At 37.6% G+C, this 23,238-nt stretch overlaps 1 protein-coding gene and 1 long non-coding RNA gene across 3 annotated transcripts; both read right to left on the bottom strand.

Annotated features, from left to right (window-relative positions):
• Positions 1-2,638: 2,638 nt before the first annotated feature.
• On the bottom strand, positions 2,639-7,043 carry LOC148879061 (uncharacterized). Of its 2 annotated transcripts, XR_016105453.1 has the most exons (4): positions 6,935-7,012; positions 6,555-6,662; positions 3,208-3,293; positions 2,639-3,056 (listed from the first exon to the last, which is right to left on the bottom strand). It is a non-coding gene; the product is annotated as an uncharacterized LOC148879061 (long non-coding RNA). The 2 variants fall into 2 exon arrangements; XR_016105452.1 differs by lacking the exons at positions 2,639-3,056; positions 3,208-3,293 and having other exon boundaries at positions 6,367-6,662; positions 6,935-7,043.
• Positions 7,044-8,951: 1,908 nt separating this feature from the next.
• LOC148879060 (putative histone H2A variant 3) lies at positions 8,952-18,343 on the bottom strand. The gene is made up of 3 exons (XM_088960449.1): positions 17,907-18,343; positions 17,286-17,401; positions 8,952-9,486 (listed from the first exon to the last, which is right to left on the bottom strand). The coding sequence occupies exons 2-3, from the start codon at positions 17,391-17,393 to the stop codon at positions 9,190-9,192; spliced, it is 405 nt and encodes a 134-aa protein (XP_088816575.1). The 5' UTR covers positions 17,394-17,401; positions 17,907-18,343; the 3' UTR covers positions 8,952-9,189.
• Between the last annotated feature and the right edge of the window lie 4,895 nt (positions 18,344-23,238).

The raw sequence follows: 23,238 nt of genomic DNA, 5'->3' as shown, positions 1-23,238 counted from the left end.
CGCTTGTTTTTGGAATGGCGGAAAAGAAAATGATATTTTTTAGATCATCGATTTGAAATGGAGTTAGGAGATTTTGTTGGTAATTCATATATTGGGCCAGACTCATCTATTACCTTTTCAACAGCGTCCATCTATCTCAACAAACCCTCCTAATATCCATTTTCACCTCTTGGCACCGCTTTGATGTGTTCCAGACTCTTTATATTCAATCAATTCATCAGATTTTTGTAATTTTGAAGTTATATCATTTTGCCAAATGCTTAATTGCATATTTGGAATTCTTGACTTCCTTAACTATTGTAATATTAGTTTTACTTCTACAGAAAGGAAAAAAAAAAACCACTTTCATGTCCCTATTCGTGCCACTTAGGTGATGCGCGTCCATTGTATTTATTCATTGGAAATCAGGAAAAGAAATGTTGAAGGCACGAAAGGCAATGAAACAATCATCTCTTTCTTCGCTGCAATCTCATTCAGCCAGTATGGTTTGGCTCTTGCTTGGCCATTAGAATGGATAATTCCATTTACCAAAACCTTGATGGATGGCTTTCTTTCTGGTGGGATCAGATCAAGGACACCCCCCGAGAATGAAATCTCTTCATTCAGCAATTTTTCTCTTCTCCTGTGGCACTGTTCGAAAGCAAGATGTAAACTTGTTATTGGAAAACAGGCGATCTTGAGACAACATAAGCTAGCGCACTCAAAGCTAGTTTACAAATGGCCTTGGACCTGAACCTGTCCCATATCTGCATTGAAGGCGACACACAAAGGGTGATTTCCCTCCTGTTGGATGTAGCTACAAGACATCCTTGGCGAAATAGAACTCTAATCGCTGATTGCAAGAACCTCTTACGGAGTTTTCAATCCACGTATACATCTCCTTTGTTCCACGTTCTGGAAACAAAGTCCCGTTTGGCAACGTTCCACGAAAGTATTTCTGCTGTTCTCAGAATTCTCGCAGAATAAAAACGCATTTGACAACTTCCAATATTTCTCTTTCATGTCATATTCCATAACCCCTCTCTTCTCCATTACCGCCACTCACAAAGCACCATCTGCTAGGAGTAGCAGCGATAGCCCTTGGGCTGGCATTGGGTAAGGGCCACACCGCCTCTAGCTTGGACCAAGACCCAAGAGCCAGGTCGTAGCACTTTGGCGTCTGATTTGAATCACCCTTGGCTCTCAGTCAGTGCCGTACCCGCTAACCACCCAAAACCTGTTGTTGTCGTCGCAAGACAATCCTTGACATTTGTCCCTCTGCCCCACCAATCGCAGAGCATTCTTCTAGTTGTCGCGTCCTCCCGCCATGTGACGCATATACTTTTTTTTATTTTAGGCTTAAAGGGATAGATTTGAAAAACTGAAATAGTTTCATTATTCAAACGTTATTTCTATTTATATAGAATAAAAATCTATTTTTGCATTTTGTTATTTTCGAAGAATAAAAAATAAAATTTTTATTCTAATACAGAAATTCCTAAAACATAGAAACATGTAAGAACTTGCCAAACAGCCCCAAGCGGCTCACTCCCTATCAAATTTTGCTAATAATTTAATACAATAATCTGCCCACGGGCTTTTTCAAAAAAAAAAAAACAAAATTGTTTACTGTTTTTTATTACACATAAATACCATTAGTGTCACGTAAGTAGAGCGGAAAATAGAAATATTAAAATGATGTTTCATCTAAAACTGAATTTTAGATAAATCCAAGATAAGGAAAAATACAAAACATTTGTACCTGACCAGCCTACCAAACAAGATGTAGGCATAATCTCTCCCATACCAGCACTGAAATGAAATCACAATAAACAGACAATACCATGATATGGAGCACCCATTAAAAGATGTTTCAACCCAGCAAATGTAAGTTCATCCTTTTAGCCCATTTCCACTGTCCCGGACCTCCTGATATCAACCAAATTAACAATGCATTCTTCTGACGGTTGAAGTCACAAAAATATCCGCTCATCACTTAATTAATGTACATTGAACCCTAGACGCATTTCAAGTCAAAAGATTATTCACCTGCTCCATATCCTTATCAGCAATATCAAAGAAACTCTAGGGAGGATGCAATCAACTTTTCAACCTCCTCATGGGGTAATATGTACTGACTAGGGGTGAGTAAGAAAATTTGGAAAATCTATCGAAATCAAACCAAAAATTCAGTTAATCGAATTGATTGGTTTGATTTTGGCTCGGTATTTTTAAAAAATCGAAAGCATCAGTTCAGTTTCAATTAATCAATATAGAAAACAAATGATTAATAGAATCAACTGGCATACATATATTTTTATATATTTTATGTATATAAAATATATTTTTTATTTTTTATATATTATAGATTAATAAATATGCATTATTATTTAAAATATAATATTATATATTTCTAATTTTTTATTATATATTTATATATTTTTATAATATATATTATAAATATAAAAAATCAAAAATCAACAATTATCTAAATCGATCAATCAGTTAACCGATTAACTTCAGTTTGATTTTAATTACCAATTTTCCAAAAACCGATAACCCCAGTTCAATTGGAAAAATAGGGCCAACCGAACCGTGAGCACCCTGGTACTGACATAAAAGCTTCGTGAAAGGGGCGAAAAAATGAAGCCATAGCTGCGTTAATAACATATTTTGAATAATAAAATATAATGATGGAGTTCTGTAAGATTGGACATAACTGAAACTCCCATAATACCAGTATCATAGATGACCACCGGCTCGTTTATGTAAACCACCCAAAGGGAATGGGTAGGAAGACTTTTTGATGAATTAGAGATCCGGGATCCCAATCCATTATCCATGCTGTGCTTTCTCTGCGACCTGCGTAAATGACTGAACTAATTTGATCTTCTTGAGTTCTGATGCGTCTCCTTGCCACCCTTAATCGATTACCACTGCAACTGTTGTCTTAATTGGATACTTGATTAATTGACTGGAGGCATTCCAATCGAGCCCTTATTAAACCTTTGAGATGATAACTAAGGATCTTGCAGAGATTGATAAATGTTGCTTTACAACTGCTCTCTTCCGGAAAGCTTCCAGAATTCAATAAGAAAGAAAAAACAATGGAGATGAGTTTTTTTTGTCCGAGTGGAACAACTTGTTACTCATTCCTTGGGGCTAAGGCAGGCAAAAGTTTGTCATTTCACAAGGATGAACCGATGAACGTTTAGTAAGGTAGTTTACCTGCATTTCTTGTTGTGGACAAAATTCCTCTCCATTCCTCCTTCATGCATTTCAAAAATTTCATCTATTTATAGATAGATTCCACCCTGTAAAACAAGATACAATAGCATTCAAGTCGTCTCTTGGCTTTTCTCTTTGTTTGGCGAAAACCAAACAGGTACCCATCCCTAAATTTCATCCCCCATTATTTTGAGCTCAAGCAATAAACTCCAAAAACTTATGAAAGGAGCCCTGTATTCTACTCTTGTTATTTCTTTAGATTCTTATGTAAAGTAATTCTTAAATTTAACCCAAAATATTATGAACACACGCCAAATGGCTGGGGCCAGCATTTAATCTTTCTCTGATTTGATCGATCAAAACGATGTCACCACTCACCAGCAACCAACATTCAGCACCATGGGACCTCCACCGGATTTTCATAACTGATGTAAATAAAGTAGGGCTAAGTGTTGAGCCTTGGTAAAATTTTATCATAACTAAAAACTCTGATGTCTCTAAATGTTGATTACTGTACCCTCCTCAAGGCTTAGAATATCAATATATATCGGACGAGTCTAAATGTCTGATACAATAATAATAATAGAATGAAATCCCAAGTCAAATTCATTCATCAATTCCCAGTTAAAGAGTCTGGTACATATAATAATAGAATGAAGGAAATCCAGAATAAAACACCAAATAAAAGCAGAGATAATAGTCAAACCAAGATGGGCTATAGCATGAGAAGCAGCATTAGCTTGTCATGGTACATGTTTAACCAAGATTGACACAAGGCCAAAAAAAAAAGTAGACTTCTGCAGTCGGCTATAACCTCATGAGCGAATTCACATCTGGGTCGGGTAGTTCGAGTCTGATCTAAGTTGGGTTTAGATAAAATTTTAAGCATGCAGGTGGCCTGATTTTTTGGATCGGGCTTGAACATTTTTTTAGAAAAGCCTGCCTAAATCTAAGCTCGATTTGATAATGTTTTATATAATAAATATATATATTCTTTATTATTCTTATCTCTTTTTCAAATAATAGTGAAATCTTCATTATTTTTTTAGGTTTTGAAGTCTTTTAATATAAATAAAATAGTTTTTAATTGAATAAAAAGGAAAAAAAAATCTTTTTTCCAAATTTCTGGTAGGGATCGGGCTCAAGACCTAGGCTCGATAGTGGGACCAATCTCAGACTCAAGCTTAAGCATATTCTATTAATGTAGAGGCAAAACTTGGCCCATGAACAGGTCTAATCCCAACCATGTATTAGGAACATCTTCCAATGACAAGTACGGGAGATGTTCCCAATGCATGCTGAGATGTGCATGTGGGGCATTTTTGGGGTATAAATAAAATAGTTTTTAATTGAATAAAAAAGAAAAAAAAAATCTTTTTTCCAAATTTTTGGTTAGACTTGGGCTCAAGACTTAGGCTTGATGGTCAAGCTGAGCTCAGGCTCGGGCTTGAGCATATTCTATTAATGTAGAGGCAAAACCTGGCCCATGAACAGGTCTAATCCCAACTGTGTATTAGGAACATCTCCCAATGACAAAGTACAGAAGATGTTTCCAATGCATGCTGAGATGTGCATGTGGAGCATTTCTGGGGCGTGCTCTATGGGGCACAGATGTGAACTCATATAAGCCTTCAACACGGTTCCTCATTATTGAGTTTGTGTTTTGTGCACCCATGAGTGCATTGGACGCGTGAACCCACCAATAAAAATGTTACATGTTAGTATTTCAAAACTTTGATAACTTAACGGGTGTTCAACCGTTAGCTGAAGAAGCACAGTTGAACCACCCACAAAAAGACAAAAAAAAATTATAATGATTTCTTTCAAATAGGCCTGTAAACGGATCGAATTTGAATCGAATCAAGATAGATTCGAATTTGAAATCGATTATAAATACTAATATTCGAATTCAATTCAATATCCGATGGATATCAAATCCATCAATTCGAATTCAATTTTGATTATTAAATCAAATATTCGATTTGATTCAAATTCGACCAATTGGCTAAAAAATCGATATTGATTGCAAAGAAGGGGAAAAATCTGAAAAATCTAGCTCATAACCAAAAACCAAAAAACCAATAAATCATCTAAATCACTATCAGAAATTTTGTAATCTATTCTATCTCATTAGAAATTTAGTATACGAAAATGAGCTGAAAAATCTAGCTCATAAATAAATAAATAAACCAATCTGTAATCTATTGAATCTATGAAAATCTAATTACCTTGAGAAAAGAAGCAGGGGATTAACGACAGTAGGCGTGGGTTCCCGGTAGTGGGCCAAGTGTGAGTGTGTGACGGCGTGGGTTCCTGGCGATGCGAATGCGATGGGTTCCCGACAACAGTCGTGGGCTACAGCACAAGACTTGTGATGCTTGACAGTTGAGGGTTGCCTGAGCTTGAGCAGTAACAAAGGAGACGACACTTTGAGCTTGAGCTATGACCAATGATCGGTGGTTGACCACTATCACTGGCGTTGCCATCAATGATGGTGGTTGCTTGGGCGGTGGGTCATTGTCTCACTGAGACTCTGAGAGAAGAGAGATAAAGGTGAGAGGAAAGATGACTAGATGAATGACAACGGCATCCGAAGAAGGGCTGGTGGTTGCTTGAACGATGAGGGGCGGTGACCAGTGATGGACTAATGGTGGTTGCTTGGGTGGCATCCAACGACAACGAAATGAGTGACGGAGGGTTAGGGTTTTAGGGTTTTGAAAGTTGAAACTTCAAAGAGAGAGGTAAGGTTCAAACTTCAAACTCAAAAGAACTCATTTCTCATTTTCTTGTTTTAAGCTTTATTTTATATTATATTATATTATATAATCGGTTTGGATATTTATTGGATTGGATCAATGTTATCCGAATTTGACCAAATATTCAATCAAATTATTAATTCAATTATACTGAATCTCGGATTCAAATTCGGATTTTCGAATACCGTGCCTATTTTCAACGGATTTCATTAGAACTCCCTCCTGTTTCTTCCTCTCCTCCGAAACCTAACACAAAGAAGCATCCCACCGGCCACTCACCACCCACCGGCATCCATGAACGTGGTAGCCACTGGCGGCAGAAAGAATTCTGGTGGTAAGAATTCCCCTTCTTCCCTTCTTCTTCAGTACAACCAACCAGAAGGCAGAATATAAAAGGACGTGATTTTTGCCCTGAATGAAAGGAAATATACAAGAAAGGAAGAGGGTGCATTTTGGTGTTGCACATTTAAATAGAGTTGTAAAATCAACCACAGAAAACGGAAATTAGGAAAATGGAATGTTTCTCTGAGTTCCAGCTGCCTGTAGCACCTCTGAAAGACTAAAACGGATACCAGAGGTTGAAGCACCTACCTCTGCAGAGGCAACAGCAGCAGATGCCGTCAACGTTGAAATAGCAACTGAGAAGCCAGCCGAAACTGACACACCTGCTAGCAGATCCTCCACACGAGGCTGTAAAGCCTGATGATACAGCAAACAACGATTACATTATCAGATGAACCAGCCCCAGTTGTAGAACCTGTAAGACCACTGCCAGAAAATACCCCTATGCCTATAAAACCACCAAAATCTGACCCACCAACTTGAAGCAAGTAAAAATTCAGTCGATCCATCATCATAACCAACACAAGTTGACTCTAAAACTTATTGTAGAAACTGTGATGCAAAAACTTATTGTGGAGGTTGAAAGAAGAGGAAATTCGTGAGAGTGAGAGTATATATATTTTGCTTACTGCCGGATTTCTCGTCGGCCGGTGGATTTCACATTATTAGGGCTTGAAGGAGAGGAGGAAATGAAATGGAGTTCGAATGAAATCCCCTGAAAAAAGTTATTCCTTTTGTGTCCGGTTCGACTGGGTTTGAAATTAGAGGTGTTCACGGGTCAGGTTGGGTCGGTTTATTGGGGTTTTCCCAACCGACCCGACCTGGTCTGGTTACCTGAGGTGGAAATCGAAACCAACCCACTGATAAGCTAAACCGACTTGGTCTGTTTGAATCGGTTTCGGTTTTGCTCATGTACAAAAGGACACCTAATTGAATTCTAATCGTAATTGCTTAATGGGTTGCCTATTTGGTGTAAAAGATTATAGAAAGTTAGAAACTATGATAGATTGCCTATTTTAATTGTAATTGCCTAATGGGCTAGTAGAAGACTAGTTATAGTTAAGTAAGAAACTACTCAAACTAGGAACTACCAAACTAGTAGAAGACTAGTTCGGTTCGGGTTGGATTGGTTTCGGTTTTCACACAAGAAAACCAAAACCGATCCAATATATCGATTTATATATTTGCCCAACCCGAAACCGACCAATACTGATGAAAACCCGTCCGACTCGGGTTGAATTGATCCAGATTGGTCGGTTTGGTCAGATTGGGCATTCTTATGAACAGTCCTAATTTGAAATGCTGACGCGTACACATGGGTGCACGTATATGTCAGGCAAAAGAAAGCCCTTGACCAAAAAAATAAAAAACTCTAGTTCCAATTTGCACTAGACCACAAAAAGGTATACGAAACAACCCAAATAATCTCTAGCAGTGAGCCCAATTGAAGCAAAGTCAAGTCTCATTTCAGCATCCACGTTTATCTTGCCCACACCTATAGGTGGTTCCATTCCACTCACACCCCCATTAACTAGTTTCATTTATATCGATACCAATTACTAGGGTAGGGGTGATCATTTTTAGCCCAGCCCAAGAATTTCCAAGTATAGCCTAGGTTTACCGTCTAGGCCCAGGCTCACATAAAACCCAAAAATTTCAGTGTCGAGCCTCAGCTTTAGGCCTGACCCTGCCTTGCATATGTGCAATTGTGCATGACTGCATGTATTATTTTTACGATAGATATAAGTTGGTAAACAGAGTTAAACCTAAGCCACCCCTACGAGAGAAATGAGTTCTTGCTACTATACCTCATAACAACTAGTTTAAAAAAAATGAACAAAATTTTAACTTCTAATCCACCTTTTATGAATAAATGCTTTAAAAATAACTTTTTAAAAATTAAAATTAAATATTTTCTTCAGATAGTAATGAAATTTATATTGGCACCGTTAAGGCATACATGCATATTTTACTTTAATGCTACATCCCAATCCTTCATAGCTTACATAAATTCAAAATATATATTTCTCGTATGGTTAGTGTTATTCTTAATCATGAAAGCCAGCGTGCGTTATGTTTAGTGTTTATACCAACCGTATTTACATATATCTTAACTGGGTTCAACGATATGGAAAAGATATGATATCCTGACCAATAGACTGGAATCACAAATGTAATAACGAATAAGGTGTTATTTATCAAAATTCATAATGTGTTTTGATTGGTCAAAATTCATAATGTGTTATATCTCTTAAAACTTGTGACACCGATGCTTTGAGCCTTTATGTCCCAAATCAAGTCCACTCACTAAGGATGAGCAGTTGACCACCATTTGGTTAAAATTGAATTTTTTGTTTATGGGAATTTCAACTATCGGCTTCGGTTTTCACATTTGAAAATTCAATTAACAAAAAAAAAAAGATTTCTGACCAAAACAAGCAAATAAGAAATTCGATTCAGTTCACCCCTACACTAACCTATTTGACACTCCTTCCTTCTCAGTTCTCCCAAACCCACCATATTTCTCTCTTCTCTAAAAGACTGAACTTTTCCTGTCAACTTGAGCAGAAATGAAAAAATAACTAGCTATTATCGTATCAAATGCATAACCCACCCAATACATCAATAGCAAATGGGAAAACCATATAACAAATAAATTCTCCCATTCCCTAATTAAACAATCCATTAGTTCAAATTAGAATTTACCGGTAAAACTAAAATTAAAGTACAGTTGAGGACCCTCACTAGATTCTAGCCAATAGAGACATGCACAAACACTAAATTAACAATGAGCAAGGTCCATCCAACCCCATCAACATACAAGCATACATCATAAACCATGGTTCAGTAAAGGAATTAGAATACAGAAGAACCCAACAAGATTTCAATCCTTGGATGACTTGTTGATGAGGGACTTGTGGATGTGAGGGATCACACCACCTCCTGCAATTGTGCCCTTGATCAATGTGTCCAGCTCCTCATCCCCTCTAATGGCCAGCTGAAGATGCCTTGGAGTGATACGCTTCACCTTAAGATCTTTACTCGCATTTCCTGCGAGCTCCAATACTTCTGCTGTCAGGTATTCAAGGATTGCTGCAGAGTAGACAGCTGCCGTGGCCCCCACACGTCCATTAGCTGCAATCCTTGACTTCAAATGGCGATGAATTCGGCCTACTGGAAACTAGACTCCCTCGTAAACAAAGGATAAAACAAACAGTGCCAATCAACACCCCCCCCTCCAAAACAACAGCATAATACACGCATAAGATTCCAGTGCACAAGTGTTAACCAATCAAATATGCTCAAGCATGAATTTAGCTCAAGTGAGAAGTAAGACATTGAAGCAAATTAGATGCATGTGCAACCACAGATATGTTGGTAAAACTACAAAAAAGAAACAAGTTACGAACTCCATCCATTCAGTGACTGGATTTATATATTACAGAACATCAATTTTCTTTTTTCTTTAATATCAAGTAGACTTCAGAATAGAACATCTTTCATTCATTCACCAAGATGTCAGGAAATATAGTTTATGAGGGCTGCAAGTCGGGTTGCCTAAGTTGCACCCCTACTCAGGAAATACTAAAACTTGGTTTAAGGAAACTAGAAATTACAAAAACTAGTGAACCATGCTTTTTAGTATTAATAGGAATTACATGAATATTTTAAATAGTAAGTGCAAAAGTTGCCATAAATAATAGTTTGCCTTTTTACTAATGACAGTAAATTTCTAGAAGACTTGGAACCTTATTCTGAAGATGCCTACAAGGCTACAACCAGTAAATAAATTTTAAACACTAATAAATACCAACATCCCTGTCGCCCAAAAATTCTGAAATTAGTACAAGAATTGGAAAACTTATTTGCTTCACAATGGATTTTTCCTTGAATCCATATTTGCATCTGTAGCATTTGACTTCTCTTGGGTGATTGTTGAATGTGGTCTTAGTGGATTGTGGCTCTGGTCGTCTCTGTGTTTCCATGAATTCTGTTAGATGCTCATGTAATTTATGGCAATTTTTGGACTTACTATTTATAGTATTCATGTAATTACTATTAATACTAAAAGCATGACTTGCTATTTTTAGTAATTTCTGGTTTCCTTAAACTAATTTGGTTTTAGTAGGATAAGTAATGTGTTTTGGAGTTGTTTAGGAGCTAGAATCCTTATTTAAGTGTCCCTATCAATTTGTCTTAGTTTTAAAGCAATTAGAAGTTGATTTGAGTCAGTTTCCTAGTCCAAATTGGAGTCCATAAGTTTTAATCATTTTGGAATGACCAAAACTGAACCCGACCCAATTATAATCAGGAGACATAATGCAGACCCAGACACTATATAATTGGGTCAGGTCAGGTCAGGTCAGGACAACTCTACCCTTCATCAGCTATTCACCTCAACAACTCCACCACCATCATTTTTTTTTATAAGTACCACTATCATATTATTGTCTAATAATATGGATGCACATATTGTACATTCTGCTCTTTCTTTTTAAACGTTAATAGAATACCTTACTATTTCAAAAAAAAAACATATCATTGTCTAATAGAATAAATTCACCATCCCCCTTAAAGTTTCATAAAATGAAATGGGCCAATTACCTAGAACTCCCTAGCTAAGATAACTTCTTAACATGTATATTAGCTACCCAACCAGCCCCCTGGTTAAAAAAAAGAAAAAAAAAGAAACATGGTGTTCCACCATACACACTTCTGCCATCAATTGGGACGAGGAACATATTTTTCTATTATACATTATCTAGGAGTAGCTCCAATAGGTGATAAATAAGAGAAAGTAAACTAGGGCTGTCAATGCGTAGATTCTGGTTCTTGCTTGTTTCGAACTGATTATTTTGTTAGTAATATTAATATATAAAGGTTTCCATGTTTTCTTATAGTTTTTATGTAAAAGGCACATTTGATAGAAAATATATAAGATAATTTTCATTAAGGTTATATTATGAAAAAGCAAGTTTTAATTTATTATTTAAATAATTATATATGTATATATATATATATATATATATAATCAAGTCTATCGGATCAGACCCAATTATTAATTGGGACAGTTCTAGGTCATTTTGTCTAGATTAGTAACTGGTTCAGGGCTGGGAGACCCTATCCCAACCCAGATACAACCAATTGACAGCCCTAAAGTAGACTGAGTTGGTTTGATCACATACATAGAATACCATCTACAACACCCATTAGAAGAAGTGATCTGTTGCTACAAGCTGAAGGGGCTACAATAGGACTGTAAGCAAATCAAATCAAATAAAATCAGATATAGTAGATCCAAATTTGACTTGTTTATATTCAAATTGGGTCTTATCCATTGGGTTTATGTCAGATTCAAATCAAAATCAGATTCCAATCAGGCATTGAATAGTATAAATAAATTAAACTAAATAATGGTTAAAATATTACATGCTATCAATAAAATGAACTAATTACCTTGATTTTGTATTTCATGAACAAAATTAATTGAAAATTACTTGTATGAAATTTGACCCTTGATAATTTAATAAAAGTACACAACATTCAACCCATCTTTACTAATAGATACAATATAAATTTTATGTATATAATGAGTATACATATTCAAACCTAACCAAATTGGTATTGGATCAGATAGGGGTGGACGTGGATCCATATTTGATCTAATTATAAATGGATTGAATTAGGATCATCCTTAATGGGATTGAATTCAAATTTGAATTCTGGCAATCAGATACCATTTGCAGCCCCTAGACTAGAAGACCTAACACACCAGAAAGGACTGGGGCAGAAGTTGTAATAAATGATTTAAGCATTCATAATTTGACAATGGATATTGACACTGAACAGAACAGAATGGTAAACACAGCCAGCCCCATATAGTTGGGACAAGACTAATGTGGTGCTTGGCGCATCTTTTCGGTGTGTCTTTCGGTCTACAGAAAGTCAAAAAATGGTCTTTTCATTTGGTACTGTGTAAACCAAAAGACCTAACGATGAGCATGCAGAAAGACCGAAAAAGCCAAAAATTGGGAAGCTTCAAATGAAGCTTTTGGTCTTTCTGTGCTGAAAATAGTCATTCCAGTTGTTTTTAACTGCCTGGTAGACCATGACGCAAGGTTCAAAGTATCGATATGTATCGTATCAGGAGCTTCCCGATACACCCCCACAGAGGGTATATCGGGGTTTCGTCTGGTTCAGGGGGTGGACGGACCTTAAACTGGCCCCTCTGAACCAGATTTGAAAAAAAAAAAAACTAAAAAAAATATTAAAAAAAAAAGCTATCGACGGGTGTATCGATATTTTGAACCTTGCCATGACACAAACCAAACAGTCTGTCTTTAAAGACAGGACCCCAAAAGCTCAATGCCTCTTCCTGTCTATTGGGCAGTTGAAACTTGAAAGATCTACCTAGAAAGACTTGCCAAATAGCTCCTAAGATGATGATGATGATGATGATCTTACATTTTACTAATAAAAAACTTTCATTCCTTAAAATTTGCTACTGAAGCATCAAATTCATCCTTACCAGAAAAGGGTAACAATTCATCATCACATGAGTAAATTATCACATGCCAAAAATCCACTTTAGTCCTGCTTCAATATACATTTTTCATCTTTTAATCTACAATCAATAAGTGTTGTAAAGCATGCTTGGTTGTGCACCACCAAGCTAAACTGACTAAACCAATTTAAGCCACATGGAAATTACCAAAATTATGGTCTCATATCATTAATTTATGGAGGTCCCAAGTTTAAAGCAAAATATCACCAATTAACCCCTAGGAATAGTAGGTAGAAGTGCGACTTAAAAATTAGAGTGCAGTAAAATGCCTTACATGACTGGCAAAAAATAACTTCTTTTATATCCTCAGAATATGCATGATATGTTACTCTTCATTTCCTTTCAATACTCACCAATGGAAAAAGCTATTATATATAGTCTGTAAAAATCACCTTCTACATCCAAAAGGTTCATATATCATAGCTGGAACTATGAAATTACCCTAACAATACTATTACCATCTCAAGAGCCAACAACAATCATACTGAAACACCAACCCAACCTATCAATTGCATAGCTTAAACTAATCCAACCTAGCTATATACTTGTCATGTATGGGCACACCACGCAAGGAACATTAGGCTTAAAGTAGAATTGAATACCATGCATATTTTTCATTTCAAAAGCCTTAACAAAAGCAAACCTTTAAATCAGCAGCCAATATGTCACATATTGAGATGGACCACTTATTGAAAATCAACAAATTAGAACCTATTAAAATTTAAAATACACACATACACACAAATAAGAAGAGAAATAACAAATAATGAATACAGAAAATTAATTCAGAGAAAATGTGGATGATGATTTAGAATAGCATAAGAATAAGCATAAGTTCACTCTTTTATTTTGTTTAATTTAATAATAATTAAATAAAGAATACGGATCCAGAATTCCTGAAATATTATCCTGAGATGGGTTAGTGGAAAAACAAGAAAGGATAAAGTTAGAAATGGAGTCATTCAAATGAACCTAAGAATAGCTCCAATAGGTGATAAAATGAGAGAAAGTAGACTAAGATAGTTTGAACACACATATAGAAGACCATCTACAGCACCCACAAGGCAATATGTTGCACATTGAAGGGGCTAGAAGGGCTAGGCTCAAACAAAAAAGAACATGGATTTTGAAGTAGCAAGAAATGATTTAAGAGCTCATATTTGACAATGGATATGGCACTAAACAGAATGGAATGGAAAAACAGGATTCGTGTAGCTGATAAATGATGATGAATTTCTGAAATATAATATGCTCATTAGGGATGATAAATCAACCACCTAGCCTGTTTAACCAAAGTTGTATGGCAACCTCTTAACAAGAATCAAATGAAACCCATGGATAAATATTTGCATATTAAACATGCTAAGTGCCCTATTTCATCAGTATGCTAAATGCCCTTTAGAACATAATAACAGTCGGAATAAAAACGCGTTTATGCTCGTTGAGAACCAATTGCAACCCACTTCATACTAAACCAAAATCTGTCTCAAATAGACAGATAGCAGAACTTATCAACCCTGAAATCACCCAGATTAGGCCAGTCAGGACTTCAGATAACTCCAAAGGTTTATAAAACCCTAGAGACCCCCCCCCCATGTGACTTCAAAACCTCTTAATGTCTTGCTTTGACAATCTATTGGAAAACTAACCTGGTTGCTAGCAATTAGTCTCAAAGAAGTGTTGCCAGAGATCATTTCCCCAAATCAAGCAAGATTTATTAAGGAATGTCAAATTGCAAATAATGTAATTTTAGTCCATGAAATCATTCATACAATGAGGCAACAAAAGGGAAAGAAGGGCTGGTTAGCTGTTAAGCTAAACATGTCAAAGGCATATGATCGGATGGGATGGGGGCATTTGTTGAAAGTAATTGATCAAATGGGCTTCTCATCAAACTTTCGGCTAATAGAGCAGTGCCTCACGATAAGCTCTTTCTCAATTGTCATCAATGGCAAGGTAGAAGGCAGGTTCACCCCACAGAAAGGTTTATACTAAGACAATCCTATATCACCATACTTATTTCTTATTGGATTGTAGGTATTATCCTCATGGTTGGAAAAATGAACAACAAAAACATATCCAAGGAGTGAAGATTGCACGACGAGCTCCACCCATATCTCAATTATTATTTGCAAATGATTGTTTTCTATTCTGCAGAGCGGAAATGAATCAACTAAAGAGGCTCAAAACAGTTCTAGAACAATTTGTTGCGGTTTTGAGCCAGTCAATTAACTATCAAAAATCAGCATTATTGTTTAGTATTAACATTCCAAAAAGACAATAAAGAACAATGCAAGAGTTCATAGGCTTGGAGAGGATGAGTTTTAATGATAAGTACCTGGGAGCAAGATTGTGGGTGGGAAAGAAAAGAATAGGTGCATACAAGGAAATCCTTGGACAAGTGGAAAGTCGGGTGGAAGCATGGCAATCAAGATTGTTGTCATAGGAAGGGCACACGACATTGGTGCAAGCAATGGTTCAAGCTCTCCCTATTTACCAAATGACCACAGGTTTTCTACCCAAAAAAGTTTTATTGAAAATGGAGATGAAACGACTATTTTGGTGGCATGGAAGAAGGGGAAGGAAACTGACTGTTATGGCATGGGCAAAGATAACCAGTCCTAAGGAAGAGGGTGGGTTACGACTAAAGCCTATGGAAGAATGGAATCAAGCTTTACTGTTTAAACAACTTTGGAGATTGATGAATGAGAAAGAAACATTGTGGGCCCGAGCCATACGGGCAAAATATTTGCAGAATATAACATGGTATGATGCCAAGCCGGCCTCGAACCATTCACTTTGGTGGAGATACCCTAAAATTTAAGGAGAAGCTAAAAGATAACTTCATTTGGAAGATAGGAGATGGAAAAGATGTATGGGTATGTGAAAAACCATGGGTACCATTGCTACCAGATGGCATACCCAAAGGGAAACCAGAGGACCAACTCCAAAGACCACAACTAAAAGTAAAAGACTTGTTAACAGATCAAGGCCTTCGGAATAGAGAGTTGGTGGATAGATGGTTTAAAAAGGAAGAATGTGAAGCAATCCTAAGTGTGTTACCCAGTCGAGTGCAAAATAGTGACCAACTACTGTGGTAGCCAACACTAGGGGGACAATACAGAGTGCAATAAGCTTATAAAAGTCAAAGAGGACATGGACAGAGTTCCCCTTTTTCCGAGGTATGGAAAAGGATTTGGAAACTTGATGTAAACATTAGAATCAAGTTGTTCCCATGGAAACTGTGTAGGGGTGGATTACTAACCAAAGATAATTATGGAGAAGTAAACTAAGGAAGGAGAAAGAATGTGAGGTGTGTGGAATGAATGAGGAAACAGAATACCATTTGTTCGTGGCATGCCCTTTCACTCACGCCATATGGTTACAAGCTGGTGTGGGTTTTAACCCAGAATATTTCAATGAAAATTCAAAAATGGTTATAATCAATGAATGGCAACAAACATTAGAAGGAACAAGGGCGGAAAAAGCAGAATTACTGAAGAGGTGTGCAGTATATGCAAGATTTATTTGGGAGAAGCGCAACAAGCTAATATTCAGCAGTGAATCCATCAACCCCTTGTCACTTCACCCATGGATCCAACAATATCTAGCAATGTTGGATAACAGTCCACACAACCAAACAAAACAAATAGGATGCAACACCAAAATCATGATTCTTATGTTATATTCACTGATGGATCATTTGCAAATCATATTGTAGCTTCTGCAGCCTATGTTATCATATCTCCTCACAACTCCTTTGTTACAACAGTAGGACGTAAATGTTAAGCTCGGAAAGCAACACATGCAGAATGGTGGGCGATCAACCATGCTATGCACAAAGTTCGTCAACTGGAGTTGAGTAAGTTAGTGATACGTACAGATGCACAAAACATTGTAAATAGTATGCACACAAAGCAGGGTAGATTGAAATGGGAGGAACAGGCTATGTGGGAACAGGTTCACTTTTTGAAATCCTTTCTTGCTGTGTGTATCTTTCTGTATGTTCCTAGCTGAGAATACTATGGCACATGAGTTAGCTTCTGGGGCTAGATTGTCTGAGAACAGTCAACTGGAATTCCATGATGTACCTCCCGATTGGACGAGAAATTTATTTTGCATTAATCCTTCCCTAGAGGAGCTTTGTAACCTCTCTGACTCTAAGTAAGTAATGTAAGTTTTTTGGTTTGCCGAGCAAAAAAAAAAAAAGAAAGAAAAATTAGCCTGGGTATAATGTCGTATAACATTAAAATTAGAGGATATTCAGGATTCCAGGGTAAAACAAGTAGAAGGTAAAGAAACAAATAGCGCTAGGGTTTAAAGTGAAACCAAAGGGATATGTTCAAATAACATCGATTGTACTGTGAATCTGACAATACAGGCGATGGAGTTATTGTTTCCTTTCTGATGTTTACCTGGAGACCGGCTCGGGACGAACGTGAAACTGGCTTCTTCTTATCTTTGTCCTTGTTGGCAGCTGTCGTTTTTCCCGCCAAAAGCCCTTTTCCACCTTTGCCCGCCATTTTCCCGCCTAAAACCAAAAATGTTTAATTTTTAAAAATATGTAATACATAAAACAAGAAAAAGCCCCTTAAAATAAATTAAATTAAATGTTAATGGATTCGCCATTGGTTTCCCCTAATTTCACCAGGCGATCCCAGGCCGGCAACCACAGCACGAGCATGGGAGAAGATTCAGAAGAAAACGGAAAAAAAAGTAAATGAATACAAACTAAATAAAAGCAAGGAAGGAGATAAAGACAAATCGGAGAGAAAGAGAGGTCCCCTTGAGATTTCTCCAGAAAGAACTAAGAAAACAATGTAGTTTTAAACAAAAAAAGAACACATATATGTTCAGGAATCGAATCTCCGAAGAAAAACAAAAATAAAGCGCAAGCAGAAGGAAAAGGGTAGAAATTTTGAAATTTTAAACCTTTCCACAGACACACAGAGGAGAAGAAAAAACTAAGAAACCTTCGAAATGTTAATAGCGCTTAATATCAGATGAGAGAGAGAGAGAGAGAGAGAGAGAGAGACCTGGTTTTGATAGTACGCTGAGAATGGAAAAGCTGAGAAGAATTTTGATTTGCGGGGTGTGGACTGTGGAGGGGTTCGGACTTCGGAGACGTTGCTGGGTCTCTTCTTTCTTCCCTTGTACCTTGTTACGGTTTCGGCTTCCTACTTCTTTAAATTGGATCCTCCCAAACAAGGTCTTTACTTTTTAGTAATAATAATAATAAAAAAAAAAAGTGGTTTTATTATCTTTGGTGAGAACTGGGAAGGGAAGCAAACCCTTGACCTTCTTTCGATTTCGATTTTTTCCCGTTTTACTGTTTTACCCTTTCTTTTATAATTCTGTTATGGGCTTCGACATTACGATAGATGCCAAAATATCCCTAATACTATGGGGTGTCAGTGTCACTTCCAGATTCCCCTTTCCCTGAAGTCTGAACTTTACGTTAACGGCTAAAGCCATTTTATTAAAACGACCCTGTTTACACAGAATATATGTTGAGATGGCGCAATTTCTACTCTATCCGGTGGGTAGGGGCGTGAGCCTATTTTTTAAACTGAACCGGTCTAATCGGTTTCTGGAAAACCGACATTCAAAACTTTTAAAATCTAATCGATCCTACCGGTTTTTGAAAAATTGATAACTAAAATTAAATCGAAGTCTATCAGTTAAATAATTGATCAGTTTGATTAACCGTTGAATCGGTTCATCATTGTTTTGGGTTTTTATATTTATAATATATATTATAAAAACATATAAGTATATAATAAAAATAAAAAATATATATAATATTATATTTTAAATGATAAATAATATATTATATATTATAAATATATATTTATATATATAATGCATATTTATTAATTTATAATATATATAATATATATTATATACATAAATATATATAAATTATAAAGAAATATATGTATATTGATCGTATCGGTTAATCGTCAATTTTCTATATTGGTTAACCGAAACCGAACCAGTATTTTCTATTTTTTTAAAATATCAAACCGAAACTGAACCCATCGGTTTGGTTAACCATATTTTTGGTTCAATTTTGATCAATTTTTTTTGGTTCAGTTTGGTTCGGTTTTTCAGTTTTTCTTGCTCACCCCTACCGATGAGTACCCCCACCTCTACCCTCCCCAATGAGGCTTTTTTTTGTCTTAAATTATGGGTTTTGGAACTCTACAACCTGTATGGGTACAGGTAGGGTACGGTATTAGGTTAAACTCGACCCTCCCCGACTCACATATTGTTGGAAAAGCATATAAACTTTATGTACTAGGTGTTGAGTTTAATAATATTTTAAATTTATGTGAATGATAATTGATAGTTTATGTGTTTTTTACATGTATTAATCAAATATTAGAAATCTTGATATTTATTTGTGTTGTTTTACTTATTTATTGCTTATATATGACAAGAAATAATAGGAAATTAGATGCAGATTTTTACCCAACCAGCTCCTATCCTTGAATGCAAGGAGGGTTTTGCACTTTTAACCCGCTACGGATTTTGGGGTGGGTACGGGTTGGGAGGTTTAGAGGGGCGAGTAGGATCTAGAATTTACAAAACTCTCCCTGAACCCACCTTGTTGCCATCCCTAAATATATAGGCATTTCAATGACCGGACATCTTGAAGGTGTTTTTGCCGCATGCAAGCACATGAATTTCAATTTTCCACTTATTTATTCTCACTAGTAAGTTGGCACGTGCTTTTCACATGGGAGGTTAACATGATAATCATTAAAGTATGAAAAATTAAAAACATATTGTAGAAAAATAATTGCCATGAAGGAAAGGGGCATTCCATGCCTTGCAGCTTCAACTTCTTTGTAGAAATAGAGGTTTAAATGTACACACATGACTTATTTTAATAAATGGGGCTGAACTTCTGTCTAGCATCACAATACTTCATTAAGTCAGTTGACTGGTTAATAGCTTGACTATTCTAGTAGAAAATAGAGAAAACATGTTCAATATCTAGTCACAGTACTACCAAGATTGCATGAGGATGCTCATAATTGAAATGGATAAAGAAGAAAATAGGCTGGTTCAATTTGGCAATTTGACCCTACTGAGTTGGTTTCTACCATTTTCTATGTTCTTGGTCTGATTTTCTTTTCTTTTCTTTTTTCTAGCTAGAGCATTAGAATTCCTATTGGTTACTGCAATCCTTAGTTATTGATCTAAGTTTAACATGCCCTACCCCACATTTTGGTGCAGTGAACATTTCATAAACAAGTTACACTTTTATTTTCAATTTAACTAAACCATATCTAACCAGGGTCCAATAACACTTATGTAACCATATGAGGTACTAGAGGTATCATAATACCAATTGAAGGATTGGGTTATTACAGTTTAATTCATTTTGAATGTTATGCTTTGTAAGTTTGTAACAATCTTGTACTGAATGTTCTAGTCCATTTTGGCTATATATTTGTTCTACCAGCACAATTGCATTATTTGATAAGAACATAAGATTATTAAAAAGTTGTAGATATGTCTAGAGTAGTATGTCCATAAATGCTTGTGATTGTGACCTCAGGGAACAATCCACTTCAAAATTCACACTATCTTTCAAGTATGTTGATGTGATGCAATATGGCTGCTCCTAATTGGCAATGATTTGGCTTCCGCTTATTATCCCCGTTGGTTGAGGTTTCACCTTCTCTTTTCCTCTTTTCTGGTTGGTTCATCTCTTCTTCTGTTCCGATGAACTGGTCAGCGAGCTTGAGAAACTCAGTGACATCTTTAGGCTTGTTGGCAACCACATGCCACTTGAATTCTTTGTGGGTGATGCCTCTTTTTGCAGCTATAAGTCTCACAACAGGATCTAAGTCGGGGATCTGCAGGCATGCATCGTTGAAACGCTTGATATAGCTCTGGATTTATTCTCCTTCTCTAGACTATGCTTAGGAGGCTTTCCTAGGACCTCGGGCACCTCTTGCTTGTGATGAAGTGCGAGGTGAAGATCTACATGAACTGTGCCCAACTCTTAATTATCCCAGGCGCGAGGTTTCTGTACCATGTGTGAGCTACTCCCTTAAAGGTTGTGGAGAAAGCAACACACATGAAGGGTTCATCAGCCCCAACTAGGTGCATCTCTGATTGGAAAGAATCCACATGGTCATTTGGGTCGAATGACCTGTTGTACTTGACCAGGGGAGGTACCTTGAAATCTTTGGGCATTGGGACAACCAAGAGCTCGAGGGATAGAGGAGATGACACGGAGAGGAGTGGAGTGGTCTTCACAGTTCCCGAGCTCGCCTCTTCTTTGCTTTTAGGCGGTTCGGGCTGACTTTGAACTGCAGCTCGGTGAGCCTTACAACGCCTCTTCTGCTGCTTCTTCACTGGCTCTGCATTAGTGCTACTAGCCTCTGTATTGTTAGGCACGATTCTGGCTGGGAGCTGCTCGGACAACTAGTAGCGGCTACTGTGGACTGAGGGGCCTTGCCTAGAGTCCGTGGCCAAGATCCCGAATTGGTTTTTTGCAAGTGGAACTTCAAACTGCGAAGGCCGAGGTGAAGCGGCTCTAGTGGGCTGGGTGTCTCCCGACCTATTCACTTGCTGCGAGGCGGGAGGAGTAACATGTCTCTCCCTCCTGCCATGGGACGAGACCTGGCTCCCAAGAGGGTTTGGGATCTGGGAGATCTCTCCCTGCGAGGAGGGCGTTTGCTCTAGCAGTGAGGCTTAACTTGTTGTGTCGTCGGTAGACCTGTTCATGGGCCGGGTAGCCGGACGGCCCGGCCCGCACCCCAGTCGGGCTTGGTCATATAATTAGGCCCGCGGGCCTGACCTCGGGCTTAACACAGTAAGCCCAACAGTGTTTCGGGCTGACTCAGGATTTGTCAAAAAAGCCCAGCCCGGCCCGACTCAATATTATATATTTTATAAAATATATAATATGTATTTTATATATTATATCTACTGCATTTGAGCTTGCATAGCTCGCATGCAGTGTACCAAGTCGTCAAGTTGAGTCTGTCCGACCGCCGGGGGAACAACAAAAGGTTCGGCGAAGGTTGCACCCACCGTAAGAGGGAGTGGGGCATTCACCAGTGCAGTGACTTGAGGCAAGTTCAGTGTGGGGACCCTGTCCATAGAGAGAGGTACGGTGAACTTTCCAATGCAGACTGTTGGGACTTGAAGTTGCCCCCCGGAGATGTTCATGTCAGCGTTCTGTCTGGCGTTGCTGGAAGATGCCATGGAAGCTGAATTTGGGATGCTTGGTGAAAAAATGCTTTTTGAAGCGTTTCCCACAGACGATGCCAAATGATCGACGCAATCTGGCTGCTCCTAGCTGGCGATGATCTGGCTTCCAGTAGACAACAGAGTTGGCTGATCTGCACAGAGAGAATCAGAGAACCCGGGGGTGCTTACCCGACGAGGTCGCTCCGATGCTTAAGTCAGTAATTTGCGAGCTAAAGGTAGTTTAGAAAACAAGAGAGCTAGTGAGCAGTGATTACGTGTACCTTTGCCCCCGACGGGTTGGGGTCTTTATATACTGGAGTCCTCATGAGTTTTTTGGAGTGATTCCGGGATTCTTGCCATGATGAGGCCCGTTACCGTATTAACAGGAGATAACGTTGCTAGCCGATAAAGCATATCACTACCGTCCGAATCAGTCGGAGGAGATAAGGCTAGCTGTTACGAGGCGTGATCCATAAAACGTGGAATCTGGTGGCGAGATCTTCGGGGTTATCATGCAAAGGTCGGTCAACATTACCCAAACTAGTGCCCCTTGGATCCGTCCTGGTACGAATGCCGAGGTGCCTTATAATCGAGGTGACCTTGATGCAATCGTGTCCCGGATTGGACTTTCTTCGAGGTGGACTTGCCCTGAGGTGGTTTGGTTATCCGAGCTCGGTCCATCGCAGACTTGGGTACTTCGGGATGAGCTATCACCCTGTTAATTAGGTCGTATCCACATATCCCCCTATTATTAGGTCGGGCCAAATCACCCTACATCATATGAATTATAATATTCTCAACTTTTTTGTGATGTCAATTTTTTTTATCCATACATCAACATTGACTTAATATGACAAGGAACCTATATGTCTTACTCCCTGCCACATTGATTTGAAGGAAGAAGATGTAAAGAAAGAGGTAATCGCTGTTATTGGATTTATATAAGAATAAGAGCATTAATGAAATAACCCCAAGGATGTAGTCCTAATAAGACTATTGTTGTTGGATCTTTCTGTTTTGTAGCCTTAGACTCAATTAGCTTCAAGGAAACCCAAAAAGGCTTAAGCTCTAAGTGGTGCTTCTTCTTGAGCAGTGGGGTACAAGGATTCGTTGCTAATGCTAAAGGATGTTATTAATTGTTTCAACTTCTCT

The sequence above is a fragment of the Nelumbo lutea genome, chromosome 1, assembly GCF_056320005.1.
Source record: "Nelumbo lutea isolate HS-2025 chromosome 1, American lotus-T2T, whole genome shotgun sequence".
In the NCBI taxonomy this organism is placed as follows: domain Eukaryota; kingdom Viridiplantae; phylum Streptophyta; class Magnoliopsida; order Proteales; family Nelumbonaceae; genus Nelumbo; species Nelumbo lutea.
This window is presented reverse-complemented; position numbering and strand designations above follow the sequence as displayed.